The sequence below is a fragment of the Ascidiella aspersa genome, chromosome 2 (genome assembly GCF_963924565.1).
Source record: "Ascidiella aspersa chromosome 2, kaAscAspe10.2, whole genome shotgun sequence".
NCBI classification, from domain to species: Eukaryota; Metazoa; Chordata; class Ascidiacea; order Phlebobranchia; family Ascidiidae; genus Ascidiella; species Ascidiella aspersa.
The window spans coordinates 38,348,800-38,365,184 of record NC_139448.1 but is presented as its reverse complement, the minus strand read 5'-3'; the positions used below and the strand labels follow the sequence as shown (position 1 = coordinate 38,365,184).

At 35.9% G+C, this 16,385-nt stretch overlaps 1 protein-coding gene and 1 non-coding gene across 2 annotated transcripts in view; one reads left to right on the top strand and one right to left on the bottom strand.

The window, feature by feature from the left end:
- Positions 1-16,385, bottom strand: part of LOC146165636 (reelin-like) — a 65,291-nt gene that overhangs the window by 39,203 nt on the left and 9,703 nt on the right. Inside the window, exons 13-30 of the mRNA XM_083380992.1 lie at positions 15,657-15,785; positions 14,689-14,871; positions 13,643-13,754; positions 12,406-12,524; positions 11,724-11,885; positions 10,975-11,187; positions 9,359-9,590; positions 8,684-8,799; positions 8,077-8,217; positions 7,379-7,580; positions 6,414-6,528; positions 5,739-5,899; positions 4,691-4,831; positions 3,970-4,119; positions 3,277-3,388; positions 1,902-2,070; positions 1,177-1,361; positions 352-568 (exon numbers count right to left, since the gene is read on the bottom strand). Coding sequence (XP_083237118.1) covers positions 352-568; positions 1,177-1,361; positions 1,902-2,070; positions 3,277-3,388; positions 3,970-4,119; positions 4,691-4,831; positions 5,739-5,899; positions 6,414-6,528; positions 7,379-7,580; positions 8,077-8,217; positions 8,684-8,799; positions 9,359-9,590; positions 10,975-11,187; positions 11,724-11,885; positions 12,406-12,524; positions 13,643-13,754; positions 14,689-14,871; positions 15,657-15,785 — 2,859 coding nt within the window. The remainder of the gene's footprint in view (positions 1-351; positions 569-1,176; positions 1,362-1,901; positions 2,071-3,276; positions 3,389-3,969; positions 4,120-4,690; positions 4,832-5,738; positions 5,900-6,413; positions 6,529-7,378; positions 7,581-8,076; positions 8,218-8,683; positions 8,800-9,358; positions 9,591-10,974; positions 11,188-11,723; positions 11,886-12,405; positions 12,525-13,642; positions 13,755-14,688; positions 14,872-15,656; positions 15,786-16,385) is intronic.
- Trnaa-ggc (transfer RNA alanine (anticodon GGC)) lies at positions 2,950-3,024 on the top strand. Its single transcript has one exon. It is a non-coding gene; the product is annotated as a tRNA-Ala (tRNA).

The window sequence follows — 16,385 nt, the reverse complement described above, 5'->3', positions numbered from 1 at the left end:
AATACGATTAAAATTTTTTTACAACTTGAGAAATTTTTAAAATATGGTTCAGCTTTTTTTTAAAATATTAATCGCAATATTAATTAAAACAATAACTTAAGACTGTTTTTTTTATATTATCTTATTAAAGACGTTTAGAAAAGTATATCATCGTTAGTTAACTCCAACAAAATCGAAAAAACAAAAATGACGTATAAATAAGTTAAACAAAATATCTTTAAAAAAACGAAATATTTCATTTCTTGTTCACAATAAAAAAATATACCAAATTTTAATTTGAACAATAACAACAAACAAAAAAAAAACTTTTTTAACCATTAACTGTCTGTATAGAACTTTTTGTTCACACACCTTATATTCGATGTGTCGAGTGGCTTTGTTCTTGCTTCTCTGCTTCCCAGTTCGTTAAAAAATAACCATTCCTTGTCACTAGAGGCGTCACAACCTGGCCCAATGTCGCCACCCAGCGGCCGTTTCCACCACTCCATAGAAATCATACCTTGGTCGAATTTGTCCCAAAACCCGCTCGGACTGACAACGATTGGCGCGCAGGAGCCCTCGCTCGTCTCTAAAAAAGATAATTAAAACAAATATGCAAGATGTTATTTACCCAGCTAACAAAAATCAATGTATAATCACTAATGGGTGTATGTGTAGCCAGCAAACAAAGTAACTTAATTCAATGCATAATCACTAATGGGTGTGTGTGTACCCAGCTAACAAAGTAGTTTAAATCAATGCATTATCACTTATGGGTGTATGTGTACCTATCGAACAAACTTAAATTAGTTCAGTAGCATTTAACTACGAAAAATAAACCTCACCAAAAATGCAACTTTTCATTTTTTTGTGAGTCATTTTGACCTAATTTAAAATATTATTCGGACTGTTAGCATAAGTACTTTGTGCCTATTAGTTGAATTTTAAACAACCTTTTGAATCGTAACGTGAGTTTTGTGTTCTCAATCGACTAATTGCAGGGTATAATTTATAACCCTTTTTCAAGGTGTTTTTTTTATTGTCCATTAAAAAAAGGAAATTAAAAAAATAGGTAAAATGAAATCTTCGATAAAAACGACTGTTTTATTTGTAAATAAACAAGCAACAAAATCATGTTAACTTTCTTTTTTATTATTTTAAGCACAAACCAGTAAATCCACACGGGGTCCCTCTTACCTACGTAACCGGCGTCACAAAGACACTTCGGGGTTCCTTTGTCTTGTGTGCAAAGACCGTGACCGGAACAATGGTCGGGACAAGCGGGGCCGATGTAAATTGACGCTATCCCCCATTCTGGAGGGGTTTCTGCCCCCTCGGAAATGTTGGAGGGAACTTTTTGCATCCAACGGAAACGAACAGTGCTGAATAAAAAGCCGATTTGAATTAAAAACTGAAGCTTGGTAAAATAACAATACAACTCTCTAGAAAAAGACAAAAACAACTTTTAGAAAAAGACAAATTTGTGTTTTACGTGCAAAAAATAAATACTATATTTTATTAAAAATTAGCTTTAACAAAAGTTATTGGACCAAAATATGTCCTAGGCTAGGTCAAGTATTTTGTCAAAAATATCCACGTCAAGTTAAGTCCGTTTGCTCAAAAGACTTTTAAGTCAAAGTCAAGTCATTTTCAAAAAATAGCAAGTCAGGTCACAGTCCAGAAAGTCATCAGTGGCCTAAGTCAAGTCATCACAATTGAGTACGTTTGCCGAAAAGACTCAAGTCAAGTAATTCTGCTCAAATCACAAAAAAAGTCATTGACAAACAGTGATTACAACACGGTTAATCGATTAGAATAAAACAATTAAACAACCGCTAATATTCTCTTTTAATTGTTTTTAATGTTATTGTTTTCATCATATTTTTATTATATTTTTCGCTCCCCAATTCAAAATAACTCACTCCGTTGCGACATCCCGCGGCACCGGTATAACAATGGTGGTCCATTGTTGGTAGTCACCCACGTGGTACTTGCTCGCCTCCACAAGCTCCCTCCCACTTCCGGTGCACATCGATGACGTCACGTCTTCAGCCCGGTGCGTCATTGTGTCGTCATCAGTCAGGAATCGACCTGAGAAGATTTTGCGGAACGCGGTTAAAAACACGTCCCTGTTCCATATTGGCGCTAGTTTCAACTTAAAATCCTAATTTTATTTGAATCATTTGAAAGTAAAAAAGTAAATTCATTAAAAACGCTACAAAGAAAACGGTTTCCAAATAAACACATTGTATTTTAACCTAGTCCCTAAAATTTATATTTCTATAGCCTTCTTTTCTTTATTACTTTCTCGTTGTATCGTCACAATGGTAAATCAGATTTGTTAACACGTGCGAAAAAAAATAACTATAGTGACAGATTTAATATAAGAATATTTTGCCAATGAGTATTGACTAGAGTATAATTTACTCTGTGTTTAAGAATTGTTATAAAATGTATTCACTGTGCGATTGTTAGTTAATCTTAAAAATGTTACTTTAAGGTAAAGGGTTAGTTAGTGCCTGACTGCCTGTGGATATATCAGACTTAATCATTCTTATCGCCTTTAATTGTGCTTCTCATTTCAACACAAACACAAAAGTCTTAATTCAAGTCAAGTCATTGACTTAAGTCATCACAACACTGCCGGGATCGTCCCGGCTTGACCGGAGGTCGTGAGTTCGAACCTCACTGCAGGCCAGTTGTTTTTCTGGCTTGCTCTGCTTGCGTCATAGATCGACAGATTCGGCGAGTCTGCGATGGCTTTTCGGTGTACTATTGATACGGAAGCCGTAATCGTTGGTCATAAAGCAACTTCCGAGGGGCTAGATCACAGTTGTTATTACACACATATGTTTGTGTGTGTCTTTCATTGATTGATACGGACTGATGATCCCCCAGTGTGAAGTTGCTTGTACTAACAAAATGTGCAAGTATTGGCGCATGGTTGTTTCTCGACTCGCTCCTCTCTGAGCCTGCATAGCTCAGTTGGTAGAGCGACGGTCCCGGCTTGACCGGAGGTCGTGAGTTCGAACCTCACTGCAGGCTAGTTGTTTTTCTAGTCTGCTCTGCTTGCATCATAGATCGACAGATTCGGCGAGTCTGCGATGGCTTTTCGGTGTATTATTGATACGGAAGCCTTAATCGTTGGTCATAAAGCAACTTCCGAGGGGCTAGATCACAGTTGTTATTACGCACATATGTTTGTGTGTGTCTTTCATTAAGTGTACTTAAGTATGACTTAATTTTCTACAACACTGCTCATACTGGGGCCGAACATCATTTTATTCTCACACTTACCCGAGGGGTAGCACGCATGTCTGACGTAATCCCAGCTGTAGCCGCCGTCTCGGCTGTACTGGAGCGTGACGGCGAAGTTGCGCGAAAAGTTGCGAGAACATCCGATGTTGAGCTGGCGATAAAATGAAACAGGGCCGTTAAAAGTCGAATTAACCTAATTTTGTCGAATTTTGAGTTTTGAGATAAACTTTGGCCTGAAAAGATTTGCTGTTGGATTTTGGCGATAACTATTTTGCTTGTGAGCAGTTTTTCGGATTTAGGAAACCACTTATAAAGACTAAACGCAGATTACTATTTTAGTTACAAAAGAAGCCCGTATTCTAAAATATTGGGTTAGTAGTTATTATTTATTGATAAAAAAAGTTGTAGTTTTGTCCAAAAAGTTGCCTAATTTGTAAAAAAGTACTGGAAAACATCGTGATTTCTTGAGTGCAAAGTTCTTTAAGTGTACAGCTAACGATCGTAACTAGTAAGTGTGTAAAATTACTCCAGCGGTATTTTAAGCGGCTCCTTTCGCCGCTCACAACACCTCAATAAATATCGATGCTGATAATATAAAACCTCCTGTTTTGCTGACGACTTACTGTCTCGATTCGGTCAATATTACGTCACAATGCCTAACCATGCTGAATGATCGCTAAGCGAATATAACATTCACAAATGTGTGAAAAACATCGGTTTCATTTGACCAACCTGAAACTGTATGACGTCATCTTGCGAGAGAAACACGTCATCAGTGACGACAAAGCGGTCTCCCCTGAGTTTGTTGAATATTTGGGAGCCGGGTTTGGGGTCGCAAAAGTCGCGGGGGTCGCCCTCGTTCGAAAACGACAAACGAAGGCCCTGTGACGTCATAAGTGTGTTAGTGACGTCATTAAGTTTTGGTGTGACGTCATTAAGAGTGGTTTTGACAACGGTTCATGGACAGTCCTAATGTTTTGATATTTTCTATAAATTGGTTTTAAATGTGTGTAACATTTATGTTTTTACCCCTGATCTTAGTTATTTTTAGTGCTTTTTTTGTTTAGGAGAATATGGCAAGAAATATTGCATTTTGTTTAACTTTTAAGATGTTTTAAAAAAGCCAATATCGGTGAGAAATTTAGCGGATACTCCTAATTAAAAAACAGATTGACAAGATGGTGAAAAGCAACAGTAACATTATTTTTAAACCTGTTAGAACTGCATTAAATTGGTTTACAGGAATTGCAGTTTACAGGAATTGCAGGAAAATTAGTTTTGACTTGTATTCAAAAAGCTGAAAAAGTAAATTACAAAACAATGCCTAGTATCGTCTTCTTGACCGTTTTTTTAAGTTCTTTACTTCCTAACTATGCAGTCCAGCTCTTCCATCCATATACAACATGAAATACTTGATAAAGTTGGACAAAATCCGACTTATTTTTATCCAAACCTTGTTATTTACAACTTCCACCAACTGCTCGCTCAAGCCCGCCGCATGTGGCAGGCTCCTCAGGCCCACTGTTGCGTCATCACTCGCCATTCTTTCGCCTATTATGACGTTGTCAATCGACCAGCGGTCAGTGTTTTTGCCCTGGAAGAGAAATTGAAGTCAGAGAGTCGTGGGTTCGATTCCCGACCAACAGTTGTACAATAAGAATAAAATATGACATTTTGAAATTGTTTTTTCTAGAAAACTAAAGATCATTTATTTAACTCTACGTAAAAAAGGAGTTAGGACAGAGGTTCTCAACCTTTCATGAGTCGTGGCCCCCTTTCATTAGCACTAAACACTCCGTGTGTCCCCCTGAAGACTGCTCCGTGGCCCCCTGGGGGGACGAGGGCCACGGTTGAGAAACGCTGGGTTAGGATATAATCGAGACTGACTTTCAGGCTAAATACTTGTTTCATTTTTAATGTAAATGGTTTTTATATTTAAGAGTTATTTTTGTAAAAATGTGCTTATAATAACTCTGCTATTTGATCGCAAAATATTTTGCAAAAACTGTCGAACGCTCGATGTACTTTATACAGTTACGGGTATTTTATAATATCTAAAGTTGACTTTACACAGCTTTGCACAGAACCCGTTAAAATCCAACATTTGTAGAATAAGAATAAACACTGACATGTCTGAGTCACTCAACTTTTTATTTGGATTGTCGTTTTTAGAAAACAAAGACCATTTATTTAACTCTACGTAAAAAAAGGTTATATATATTTAAAGTTGCCTTTCAGAAAAAAATACTTTTTAACTCTTAATCTGACTGGTTTTATATAGATTTTTTTTCTAAAAATGTCCAAATAATAACACTTAAATAATAACACTTAAATAATAACACTTATAATTGGCAAAAACTGTAAATTAAACGCTCGAAGTATTTTTACACAGTTTTGGGAATTTTATATTATCTAAAGTTGACTCTACACAGCTTTGCGAAAAAACTAGTTAAAATTTGTAGAATCCAACTATTCCCCTTCCCTTAAAAAACACCCCCTACCTGATTTTCTGGCTGCCACCACCTGAACCTTGTGTGGGGGTCGCTTGCTTCTGGGGGAATCCCCATGTGGACGTAGGTGGGTGCGGGGAAGTCCCGGTAGTACAATTCCTGGATCAGGTACCAGGTGATTCCCCCGTCTAGAGAGAACTGAAGCAAAACTCCTGAAAATAAAGAAGAAAAAAATGTAACTTTTGCATTTTATTAATAAACCAATGCGTCATTCATTAAAAAAAAAATCGCTTAAATACGTTTTTACACAATCTATAATACTACACTTTGCCACAAATATATATTAAATTTTGGGCCTAAGAAGGTTATCCTTGCAAAATATTCAACCTTTAAATAGAAATGTTTTGGTTAACTTACCGATATAGAATGTACAGACAAAAAAAACGATAAAAATGTATTATTAAATCGATAATAAATGAAACATTAATGCAAAAAACATTTAAGACAGATTTTTTTAACGAGTCATAATTCTATAGATTGCCACTTATAGGTTTATTTTTGGGCCTAAGAAAGTTAAACTTACGAAATAATTAACCTTTAAATAGAAATGTTCTGTTTAAAATGCCGATACAGAATGTAAAGATAAAAAACAATAATAAAAAAAAATCGATTGAATTTTGGATAGAATTTTAAACAAGCTATAATTTTTACAAAAGAATTTCAAACCGTTCGATCTTTGTGTCGGAAGCTTACACTTCCCTCCTCCGATTTGAAGGTAAAACTGGATCTCTCCTCCACCGCTAGTGTCAAGGTCAGGGGTCACAAGCATGCGCACTCCGGCCTGCAGAGGTTATATCAAGGTCACAGCAACACGTGTGCAACTTTTCATGTTATTAAGTAGAACTCAATTATTAAAAGAATGATTAACTAGGCAAAAATGGATTCATTAGCGAAACCTTATTGATTCGATCTGATGCTGGAGTTTTAGCCAGTGTGAAGGATTTATTTACCTAATGGCTTACTCAAGTGGGCATATCTTGATTCCAACGGATACAAAACAATGTTATTGAAACAGAAACAAGATAAATGTAAGTTAAACATGATTGCCAGACACTTATAGCAACTAACAGGGAGCTATCACCACTACCAAGATAGTAAAACCAAATGCTGTTAGGACAACTACAATCTCAAGGCACCATGCGAAATCCGATTTTAAAACTTTCTTATGTTTTCCTTCAATTCATGTCATAGCTAAGAGGTCAAATTGATTCTTTTAATCTGATTAAGCACAATCGACGACCGTGCGATTAAAATGCAATTTCTGTGCCAACAATGACAAAATAAATGATGTTCAAACTGGAAAAAGATATCCGAAAACGTTTAAAATTACCTTCTTCATGGAATATCATATGTCTATTACAAAACAAATTAACTCTTTATAAATGGATCTACGCGCTTGTAAGTAAATGACGACAATGTATAAAATGACTTACTTTGAATACGACAAAAAAGTCAAAAGAATAAAATCGACCGCCAACAATTCTCAATTTTTTCAGTTTTAAAATCCAAAAAACAGATAGCAGACAAAAAAGACGAAAAAAAATATAGTCGGATATAGTAATTTAAAACTTAAAATTTGACTTAACTTCATTGAAGAACTGTTAATTTAATGCTTAACATCAGAAACTTACTCTGTCGAAATGTAGGTAATTCTCTGACGTCATCGTGTCGCACCCCCACCCCGTTGCCCCCTCGGCACTTCCGACCACGTGACCGCCAGTCACCCTCCAACCCCGTGACGTCATAGTGGTGACGTCATCAAAGGGGTGGTCCACTCCGGTGGGGAGGTTTCGGTTGGGAAGGCAAGTCGCGCCTGAGTAACCGTCGTCGCATCTGGTGGAAACATGAGTTGTGCATATGAGTATCGTGATGTAGTCGGATTAAATATCGTGATAGGATTACAGGAATATCGTAATATGATTACAAAAATATCGTGATATGATCACATGAGTATCATGATTTGTTCATATAAGTATCGTGGTATGTTCATATGAGTATCGTGATATGATTACAAGAATATCGTGATATGATCACATTAATATCGTGATAGAACATGAGTAGCGTGATATGTTCACAAGAATATTGTGATATGATCACAAGTATCGTGATGTAATCCTATGAGAGTCGTGATATGATTACACGAGTTCCGTTGTATAATCACATAATTTTCGTGATATGCACACATATAGTTATACAGTAGCATGAAATTCGCGATATACTCACCCAACCTAATTATCGACATATCGCTTCATATTATGCTAACAAGAGCGTCATGACATACTCACAAGAACGTCGTGATACACTCACACGAATTTCATGATATACTCACATGCATCCACCGTTCCTGCATTGTCCGTGGTTCATACAGTGCATTGGACAAGCAGGTCCCATGTAAACATTATCCACCGCCCAACTATCGATCGATGAGTCGAACTTGGGCTGGGCAATTCTCAATCGAGTGTAGTCAGACCTGAGTATAAAATATCAAAGTACTAAGGCTGTGTATTCGTCGCTTTTCATTCTACATAACCTGTAGGCAGAACAAAACGTTAAAAGTAAATACAGTATTTAATTATTAAGGATGTTGTATCTGTCGCTTTTGATTCTACATAGCCTGCTCTGAACGTAGAACGAAATGTCAAAAGCAAATACAGTCTTTTAGGTATTAAGGCTGTGTATGTGCCATAGGCTAGTAAAAGTAAAGCATCAAGGCCATCAAGGCAGATACCTGATAGCAGGTACCAATAAATACCAAAGAAACCATGAAATGATAACAAACACCGGATACCAAGAAAGGCTTTGATTTGCCATACGCTAGTAAAATTAAAGTATCTAGGCTGTCATGATTAATTATTATAACTTCGCCTGTCCATACAACAGAGTATTTTTATCGGTGTATCGGTCACGATCTGATAATATCGGACGCGAGAGCTCACCATGTTTCTTCAGGCAGCACGACTGTCGCTCTTCTCCATTGTCTAAACTCGTTCGAGTGATATTTCGAAGCTTGGTGGAATAAGGTTGTGGTACCGGTAGATCCAGGGTAGGTTAGCTGGAATAACAACGCAAGTATAAGCGTGTGTTTGTTTGTTAAAGCTGAACTAAGATGAGTCAGTTGATCATTTACGATATAATAAGAAAATTTAATTTCAATAAAGAACAAATAAAAGCGACTTGCAACTATATTTAATAACAAAACCAACAATTTTTTTGTAAATTTTTACAAGCATTTTTATTTTTCAAAAATATATTTTACGATTTATGAGTTATACACAAAAAATGACATATTTAAAGACTCATCCAGTTATTAATACTAATTACCTTTTCGGTACTTGCTACTTTACCCTTTAGTTATTGATGCTTTACCTTTTTAACACTTGCTACTTTACTTTTCAGTAATTGCTACTATACCTTTCAATAATTGCTACTTCACCTTTAAAATGTTTGCTAATTTACCTTCAACATTTGCTACTATACCTTTTTAATATTTGCAACTTTACCTTTCAACATTTGCAACTTTACCTTTCAACATTTGCTACTTTACCTTCAACATTTGCTACTTTACCTTTTTAATACTCGCTACTTTACCTTTAAAATACTTGCTACTTTACCTTATACACAAGGTGCCAATTCTTCCCATGATCGAGCGAATACTCGAGAAGTAACTCGGTGTCAAGTGCCACGCCTCCCTGGACAGCCAATGAGCGTCCGTCGCCTTGCAAGGGGGAACCCCCGCAACCGATGACCAGCTCGGCTTGAAGTACGTAACCGGAAGTGACGTGGAGAGACTGGGTTTCGGCGTAGCGTATCCGGTTCTCGTGGTGGGGGTCGGAAGGGGTGAAACTGAGGTAAAAATGGAATATTTTTTTTAATTTTCGCAGAAATATTTTATATTTTACCCGAGATAAAAACCAATCTTTTGCCCACTTTAAATTCCATTATTTACGGTTATTTTTTCTTCAACGGACAAGCGCCAATGGTTAAAATAATTTTTTTTAAACTTTTGCAAACACTTATGAAAATGATTTTGATGATTTAAACTGATTTTACTAATTTTAAAATCCTTTTTCGTGTCCTGTAACTTTGCTAGATACAAAAAGCTGATCTTTATTTGCATTATGACGTTGATAACAATGCACAATGTCTAATTGGAACGCCCGAACAATAGCGTATACTTTCATATTTACTGTTTTACTCTAACTTTAAACCTTTTCATTCCACTTTGTAGATTTTATTATAGATGTAACTACATTGATTTGCCATCGCAGACTCGCCGTATCTGTCGATCTATGATGCAAGCAGAGCAAGCCAGAAAAACAATTGGCCTGCAGTGAGGTTCGAACTCACGACCTCCGGTCAAGCCGGGACCGTCGCTCTACCAACTGAGCTATGCAGGCTCAGAGAGGAGCGAGTCGAGAAACAACCATACGCCGATACTTGCACATTTTGTTAGTACAAGCAACTTCACACTGGGGGATCATCAGTCCGTATCAATCAATGAAAGACACCCACAAATCATAGATCGACAGATTCGTAGAGTCTGCGATGGCTTTCGGTGTACTATTGATACGGAAGCCGTAATCGTTGGTCATAAAGCAACTTCCGAGGGGCCAGATCACAGATGTTATTAAACACATATGTTTGTGTGTGTCTTTCATTCAAACATTAATTTGCCATTCACAGTTTCCCGAAGCGCCAAAAATACGATTTTTATTAATTTAACAAATATGGCAAAATTTGCACATTTTTTTTATATATGTTACCATTTGTCGTCGACCAATTCTTCCCCAAAACATTAAAATTTAAACATTACAGCAACATATAAAAATAAAAACTTTCGAGAAATCGCCAAAGGACGGTTGTCTCCCTAATTGAACTAAAAAAATTAGAAAAAACTTTTAAACAAACATTTTAAAACTTAACAAAAACATTAAAACATAACAAAAAACTTAAAAAATATTAAAACATTAAAACTCACGCCAAAACGAGAAAATAAAGAAAAAATCATTTAAACGAAAAACTTTAAAACAAAAATTAAAAAATATTAAAATATTAAAACACTGAAACTCACACCAAAACGAAAAAGAAGAAAAAACAAAAAACCTAAAAAACAGTAAAACTTGAAAATCAAACTTCAAACTCACGCCAAAACAAAAAAGAAGAAGAAAAAAAATCATTTATACAAAAATCTTAAAACAAAACAAAAACTTAAAAAACATTAACTCACGCCAAAACGAGAGATCTGTTGCAGTATGTCTGTATCTCCCCAAGGTGGAAGTTTACCGCCGTGCCGTAAGCTGTCTTGAAGAGGTTTGTCGTCACCAATACGTCATCAAGCGCCCACACTGCGTCACCGGCCATGATGTCACGTGATTGTTGGGACCAGCGGATCTGGAGACCGGCCACCCTTGCGTCGCTAGGCAGCAGCAGAGTAAACACTCTGTGGTTGGGCAATAAAAAACATTAACTATTAGCCTAAATTTAATTATTAAATAAGTTATTCTGTCATTGAGGATTATTTTTAAAGTTATAACCCTGTTGTTGGGGATTAAAAGGAGTATTAACTCTGTAGCCTAAATTTAATTCAAAAAATAAGTTATTTTGTCGTTAAGGTTTACTTATAAAATTATTCCTCTGTGGGTTGGGATTAAAAGAAACATTAACTTTGTGGCTTGGGATCAATTATAGGGTAAAGTTATTTACCCTATAGTTAAGGATTTATAATAAAATTAATTATTCTACAGTTGAGGATTATTTAAAAAAGTAATCCTTTATGGATAAAAAACCATCAACTTTTTATTCAATATATCAGATATTAAAAGATCCGTTGGATATATCAGTTGGCAAAACATGAAAATTCAATTATCAGTCAAAAAAAATTGAAATCGGTCTTTCAGGGTTGTTCTAGCACAGTAGTTCCCAACCTATCAACTTTAAAACTTTTAGCAAGAACATTGAAACAATCCACCTATTCACCTCGGAGTTCTTTGGAAAATAAAAGGAACGAGCTGCAGTAACTTCCACGTGGTGGCGCCATCGGTGCTGTACTGCACAAGCACGCCCTCTCCCGGATGTTTCGGGGGTGCGCACGAACCGGTGTCGGAATAACGACCCATCAGAATCGTGAACTGGAGAAACCTTGGGTAAAAATGGAAGCCATTTTGTGTCAAAATTCCTGGTTACCGGTAGATAAAATTGAAAAGTAATTTTGTGCGATCGGGTAATCTCGCTTTTTTCATTAAATACAAACTAGAGAATATTGTTCCAGATTTGTAAAACCACTTGTTTTACTGTTTTAAAAGTCTTGGATTCGACCAAAGTAAATAAGAAAAGTAAGAGCTCAATATTTTTATGGAATAAAATGATCTTGGCTTGAACAAAGGCCATTTTTAAACGATTTAATTTTTCCACATCAGACATAGCTAAACATCTAGGCTATGCCAATACATTTCAAGTCTATACCTTAAAACGACTTAAAAACACATGATTTGGACCCAATAAGTTAAATATAGAACCTAAATCTTTGCTAAGCATGATTTACTCGAAGAAGTCATTTTCAAATAAACTGAACCCCAGAGCACAGATCTAACAACATTTCAGAAAATACCACAGTGGCAGTATTTAATAAAAACTATCACAAATCAATGCAAATTCTCACTTCAGGTTTGTTGCGTTCAGTGATGACGTCACCAGCTCTCTGCTGCCGCTAGCGGCGAAGACGAGGGACTTCCCCGACCCCACGATTCCGCACCCGAACCCCACCTGGCCCCCGAGGTCCTGGGTAAAGCAAGTTGGGGTTACAAGAATACACCACCTCTTGGCTGTAAGTAAACTATTACGCTAGTCTTGTGTTTTATAGTAATCTGATTGAATATGTAACATACATGATGGGAGAAACTTAAAAAAAGCAAGATGGAGTTAAAAGAAGACATCACGTTTTGGTCATAAGTAAACTATTAGGCTGAATCGCCACCGGTTAGACAAAAACGCTTTAAAGCAGGCTGATCGATTAAATAATAAACATAATAATGGAAATTAATAAGGTGGAACGCTGCTTCTTTTATTGCCGCGTCTCCACCGACCAGACTTGTTACGCAAATCTTACGCGCAGCAGACAGACACGACTAAACGCGTTTTTAGCGAGATAGCGCGTGCACTACTTTTTGCCTTGACTAAAGATGTTTTTGATTAAAACCACGATTTTTTCCGGATTTTCGAATGTTTTATGTTAGCTTTTACGGACTCCAGCCATGAGATCGAAACAAAAAAAAATCAGCGTCGGAATACAGCACAATTCGGAAAAAGGCCAACATACGACTAACACCTAACAGCTGTAACTCAAAATAAAGCCTAAATGTCCAGAATCAACCCAAAAGTCCAACCCTAAGTACATAAGACGTCACAGTTTGGCTGTAAGCCCCTGGTTAAAAGTGTAATTTTTACGTAGGCCGCCCTCTATGGCCGTTTGAGCGCCCAAAACGTGTTTACCAGCTTTTAACACGTCATTTTTAAGGATGTTTGTATGGAAACTATCACGCTATTTTTTTATTTTTTTTTATTTTTTTTTGTTTAATAGTTTATCTAAATATAAAACACATTGATAGGAGAAACTTAGAAATAAAAGTATAAAAAAAAACACCGGTGTAGAATAAAGAGCATAAATACAAAATATTATTGTATCTATTTTTTTCTAAAACATCAATTAATACATATTTTATGACTTACAACAATATGTAAGCAAAGATACTTTACAATTAAAAAATTGGTATAAACGAGTCAAGGTTTAAATTTATACAGAAAATATAAATCAAATTTGTTTACAGAATTACTTTATTTAACACCAAGGTGTAAAATAATAAACTTTTTTGACTTAAAACATGCAAACAATGTTTTACCTTATCAAACAACTTTGGATTAATGACTCCATTGTCAAAGGTTTCCGACAAAAAGGAAGGATAATTGTTGTTTGTGACGTCACAAGACAATCCAGAATAATTGACGTCACAGCTAAAACAGAAAAAATCTCAATATTAGCAAAATAATTCATTTTTTTGGCATATTGCAGCATTTATAAAACTGACTGAAGGTGAATTGAAGCAATGCAAATGAACGTCTTCAAAAGTTACAATTATTGCAAATTAAATTCGTAAATCTACACAAAAATATCAAAAAAGTTTTTGCTACTTATCTTTAGTAATTGCTGCTTTACCCTTCACCATTTGCTACTATTAAGCTTCAGTAATTACTACTTTACCTTTTTAAGCCAGAAAGTAGAAAACCATGCGAAATAAAATACCAACTAAAGTTAAGCAAAACTTAAAAAAGTGGTTGACTTAAGGAGAGCCATATAAAAAAACATTTACGCACAAGGACAGTGAGTTGTAATACTAATAAAATGCAAAAAAGTTGAACCGCTAGTTGTGGAAGCCAATAATAAGACCGAATTCAGAATAACATAAAATATATATCTTGTTCTCACTAAACATGGCCTCAATTTGTGTGAAAGTTAGCAAATATAAATCAAAATGGCCAAAACAACGAGAAACTGTAACTTTAGTAGATAAAAAACTTGAAAATCGCCAAATCGTGAACTCATACACTACTGTTTAATTCAGTAACAAATCAAACCGAAATCATCGTCGTAATAACACAGACTGGCATAATGGAATACAAAATGGTTATGATCGCTACTGCTATAGACAGAGGTACAAAGTCACTAGATCAATTTAGCTTTGTCCTAGGGTTAAAAGAGGGGTTACTAGGGGTGAAAATTTTATGGAAAAGTTGCGGTAAATAACATTACCAAACCAAACTTGGACAACTAGATTTATTTTAGCTTTTTAAATTAGATTAGATTTTAAATTAGATTAATTCAGCGTCCTCTGCTATAGAGACAGAGGCTGAGAGTCAATATACTTTCATCACTGGTAACACCACAAACCTGCATCCCTGGCTTGTGCACCTTCCATGACCGCTGCAAAAGCCCGGGCAATTAAGGTCCGACCCGATATACACGTCATCAATAGCCCAGTGTGACGTCACAGACCGATTGTCTTCGAACCATCGGAATCGCGTGTGCTCGGAGAGGGCCGAAGGGGGGAGAGGAACCGTCACTCGCGACCATCTGTGACGTAATAATGAGGAGTAAATTGAACGTTGGTCAGCAAATGCAATTTAAGCACAAAGATTTAAAATATCTCAGAAACTTAGCTTAAAATCAGAATGCTTGTTCGTACAGTATTTTAAACAACACCAGCCGAAAAGAAGACAAAAATCACCGTTTTTTAAGACAACTGAGAAATAAAGTTTTTTGTGCATTTATTTCAACAGAGATGCAAAATCGTTTCAAAGTATAACATTTTTATAATAAGTCTTACTCTTGGTTGCTTAAGCTATGATCGACAGGGCTTCGCCCAATACTAAGTCTAGTGGCTATTTGTAACGCTTTCGCTACTTTATACACTGAATAAATATTACCCTTGGCCGCTTTCATAAACAGTGTGATTTAATCAGTGGCAAACCTGACTGATACTGCATAACACTGTGAAGAAATCTTACCCGTTAAAAACATTATTAAAAAAAATTAAAATTTATTACACAGTGTCATGGACCCAGTGGTAAATGACTGATACTGTACTTAAATAACATAATGAAGAATCATACCCATAGTGGTTTAAAATGTATTACGAGTCATGGAGCTAGTGGTAAATCTCATTAATACTTGTAATGCTTTGTTGTTTCTGTTTATGCTACATTATATACTAAACGGCTAATACCCTTGCTTGTTTAAGTTTCAATAAACAGTGCAATGCAAAAAAATTATTTAAAAACATCAGTGGTTAATCTGATTAATACTTGTACTGCTCTTTTAACTTAATATTACTACGTATAACCGTGTAAATATCTCACCCATTGTTGTTAGAGCTTTCATATACAGTGTGTTGCGCCCAATGGTGACCCCGACATATCTCAGGCAAGCATTCTGATTGGACGAGGTTCCAAGTGCGACCAAGGTCAGTCGAGTACTGCAGCTTCACCCTGGGGTTAAAAGAGGGGTTACTAAGGGTCAACAGGGTAAGATAGGGGTTACTAGGGGTCAACAAGGTAAAGGAGGGGTTGCTAGGGGCCAACAGGTTTCAAAGAGGGGTTACTAGGGGTCAACAGGGTAGCCCCGATGGCTATAGAGCATTTTTGGCATGAAAGTTTTATTGGAAAAGTTGATGTAAATGACGTTATCAAACCAGACCTGAATAACTAGATTTATTTTAAATTAAATTAGAATTTAAATTAGATCAATTTAGCTTCGCCATGGGGTTAAAAGCGGGGTTACTAGAGGTCATTCAGGATATAAGACTTTAGGGTAAATTCGTTTGAAATACGATCAAAATGCAAACTCCGATGAGTTTTGAACTTAGGTCCTAGGTAATAACGGGACTACAAAAATGATGGTTGACTATTTTCTTATATTTTTTATCAAATTTTCAGAAAATTTGTATTTTTGTGATTAAATAATTGCAAGAAATCTCTAAAAAAGTAAATATTTTATTAAACCCTTCCAAAAAACGATTTCTAAGACCTCTTCAAAGCAAAAAAACGTCTTAAAACCTTAAAAAGACTATTATTTTAACAAAGACTAAG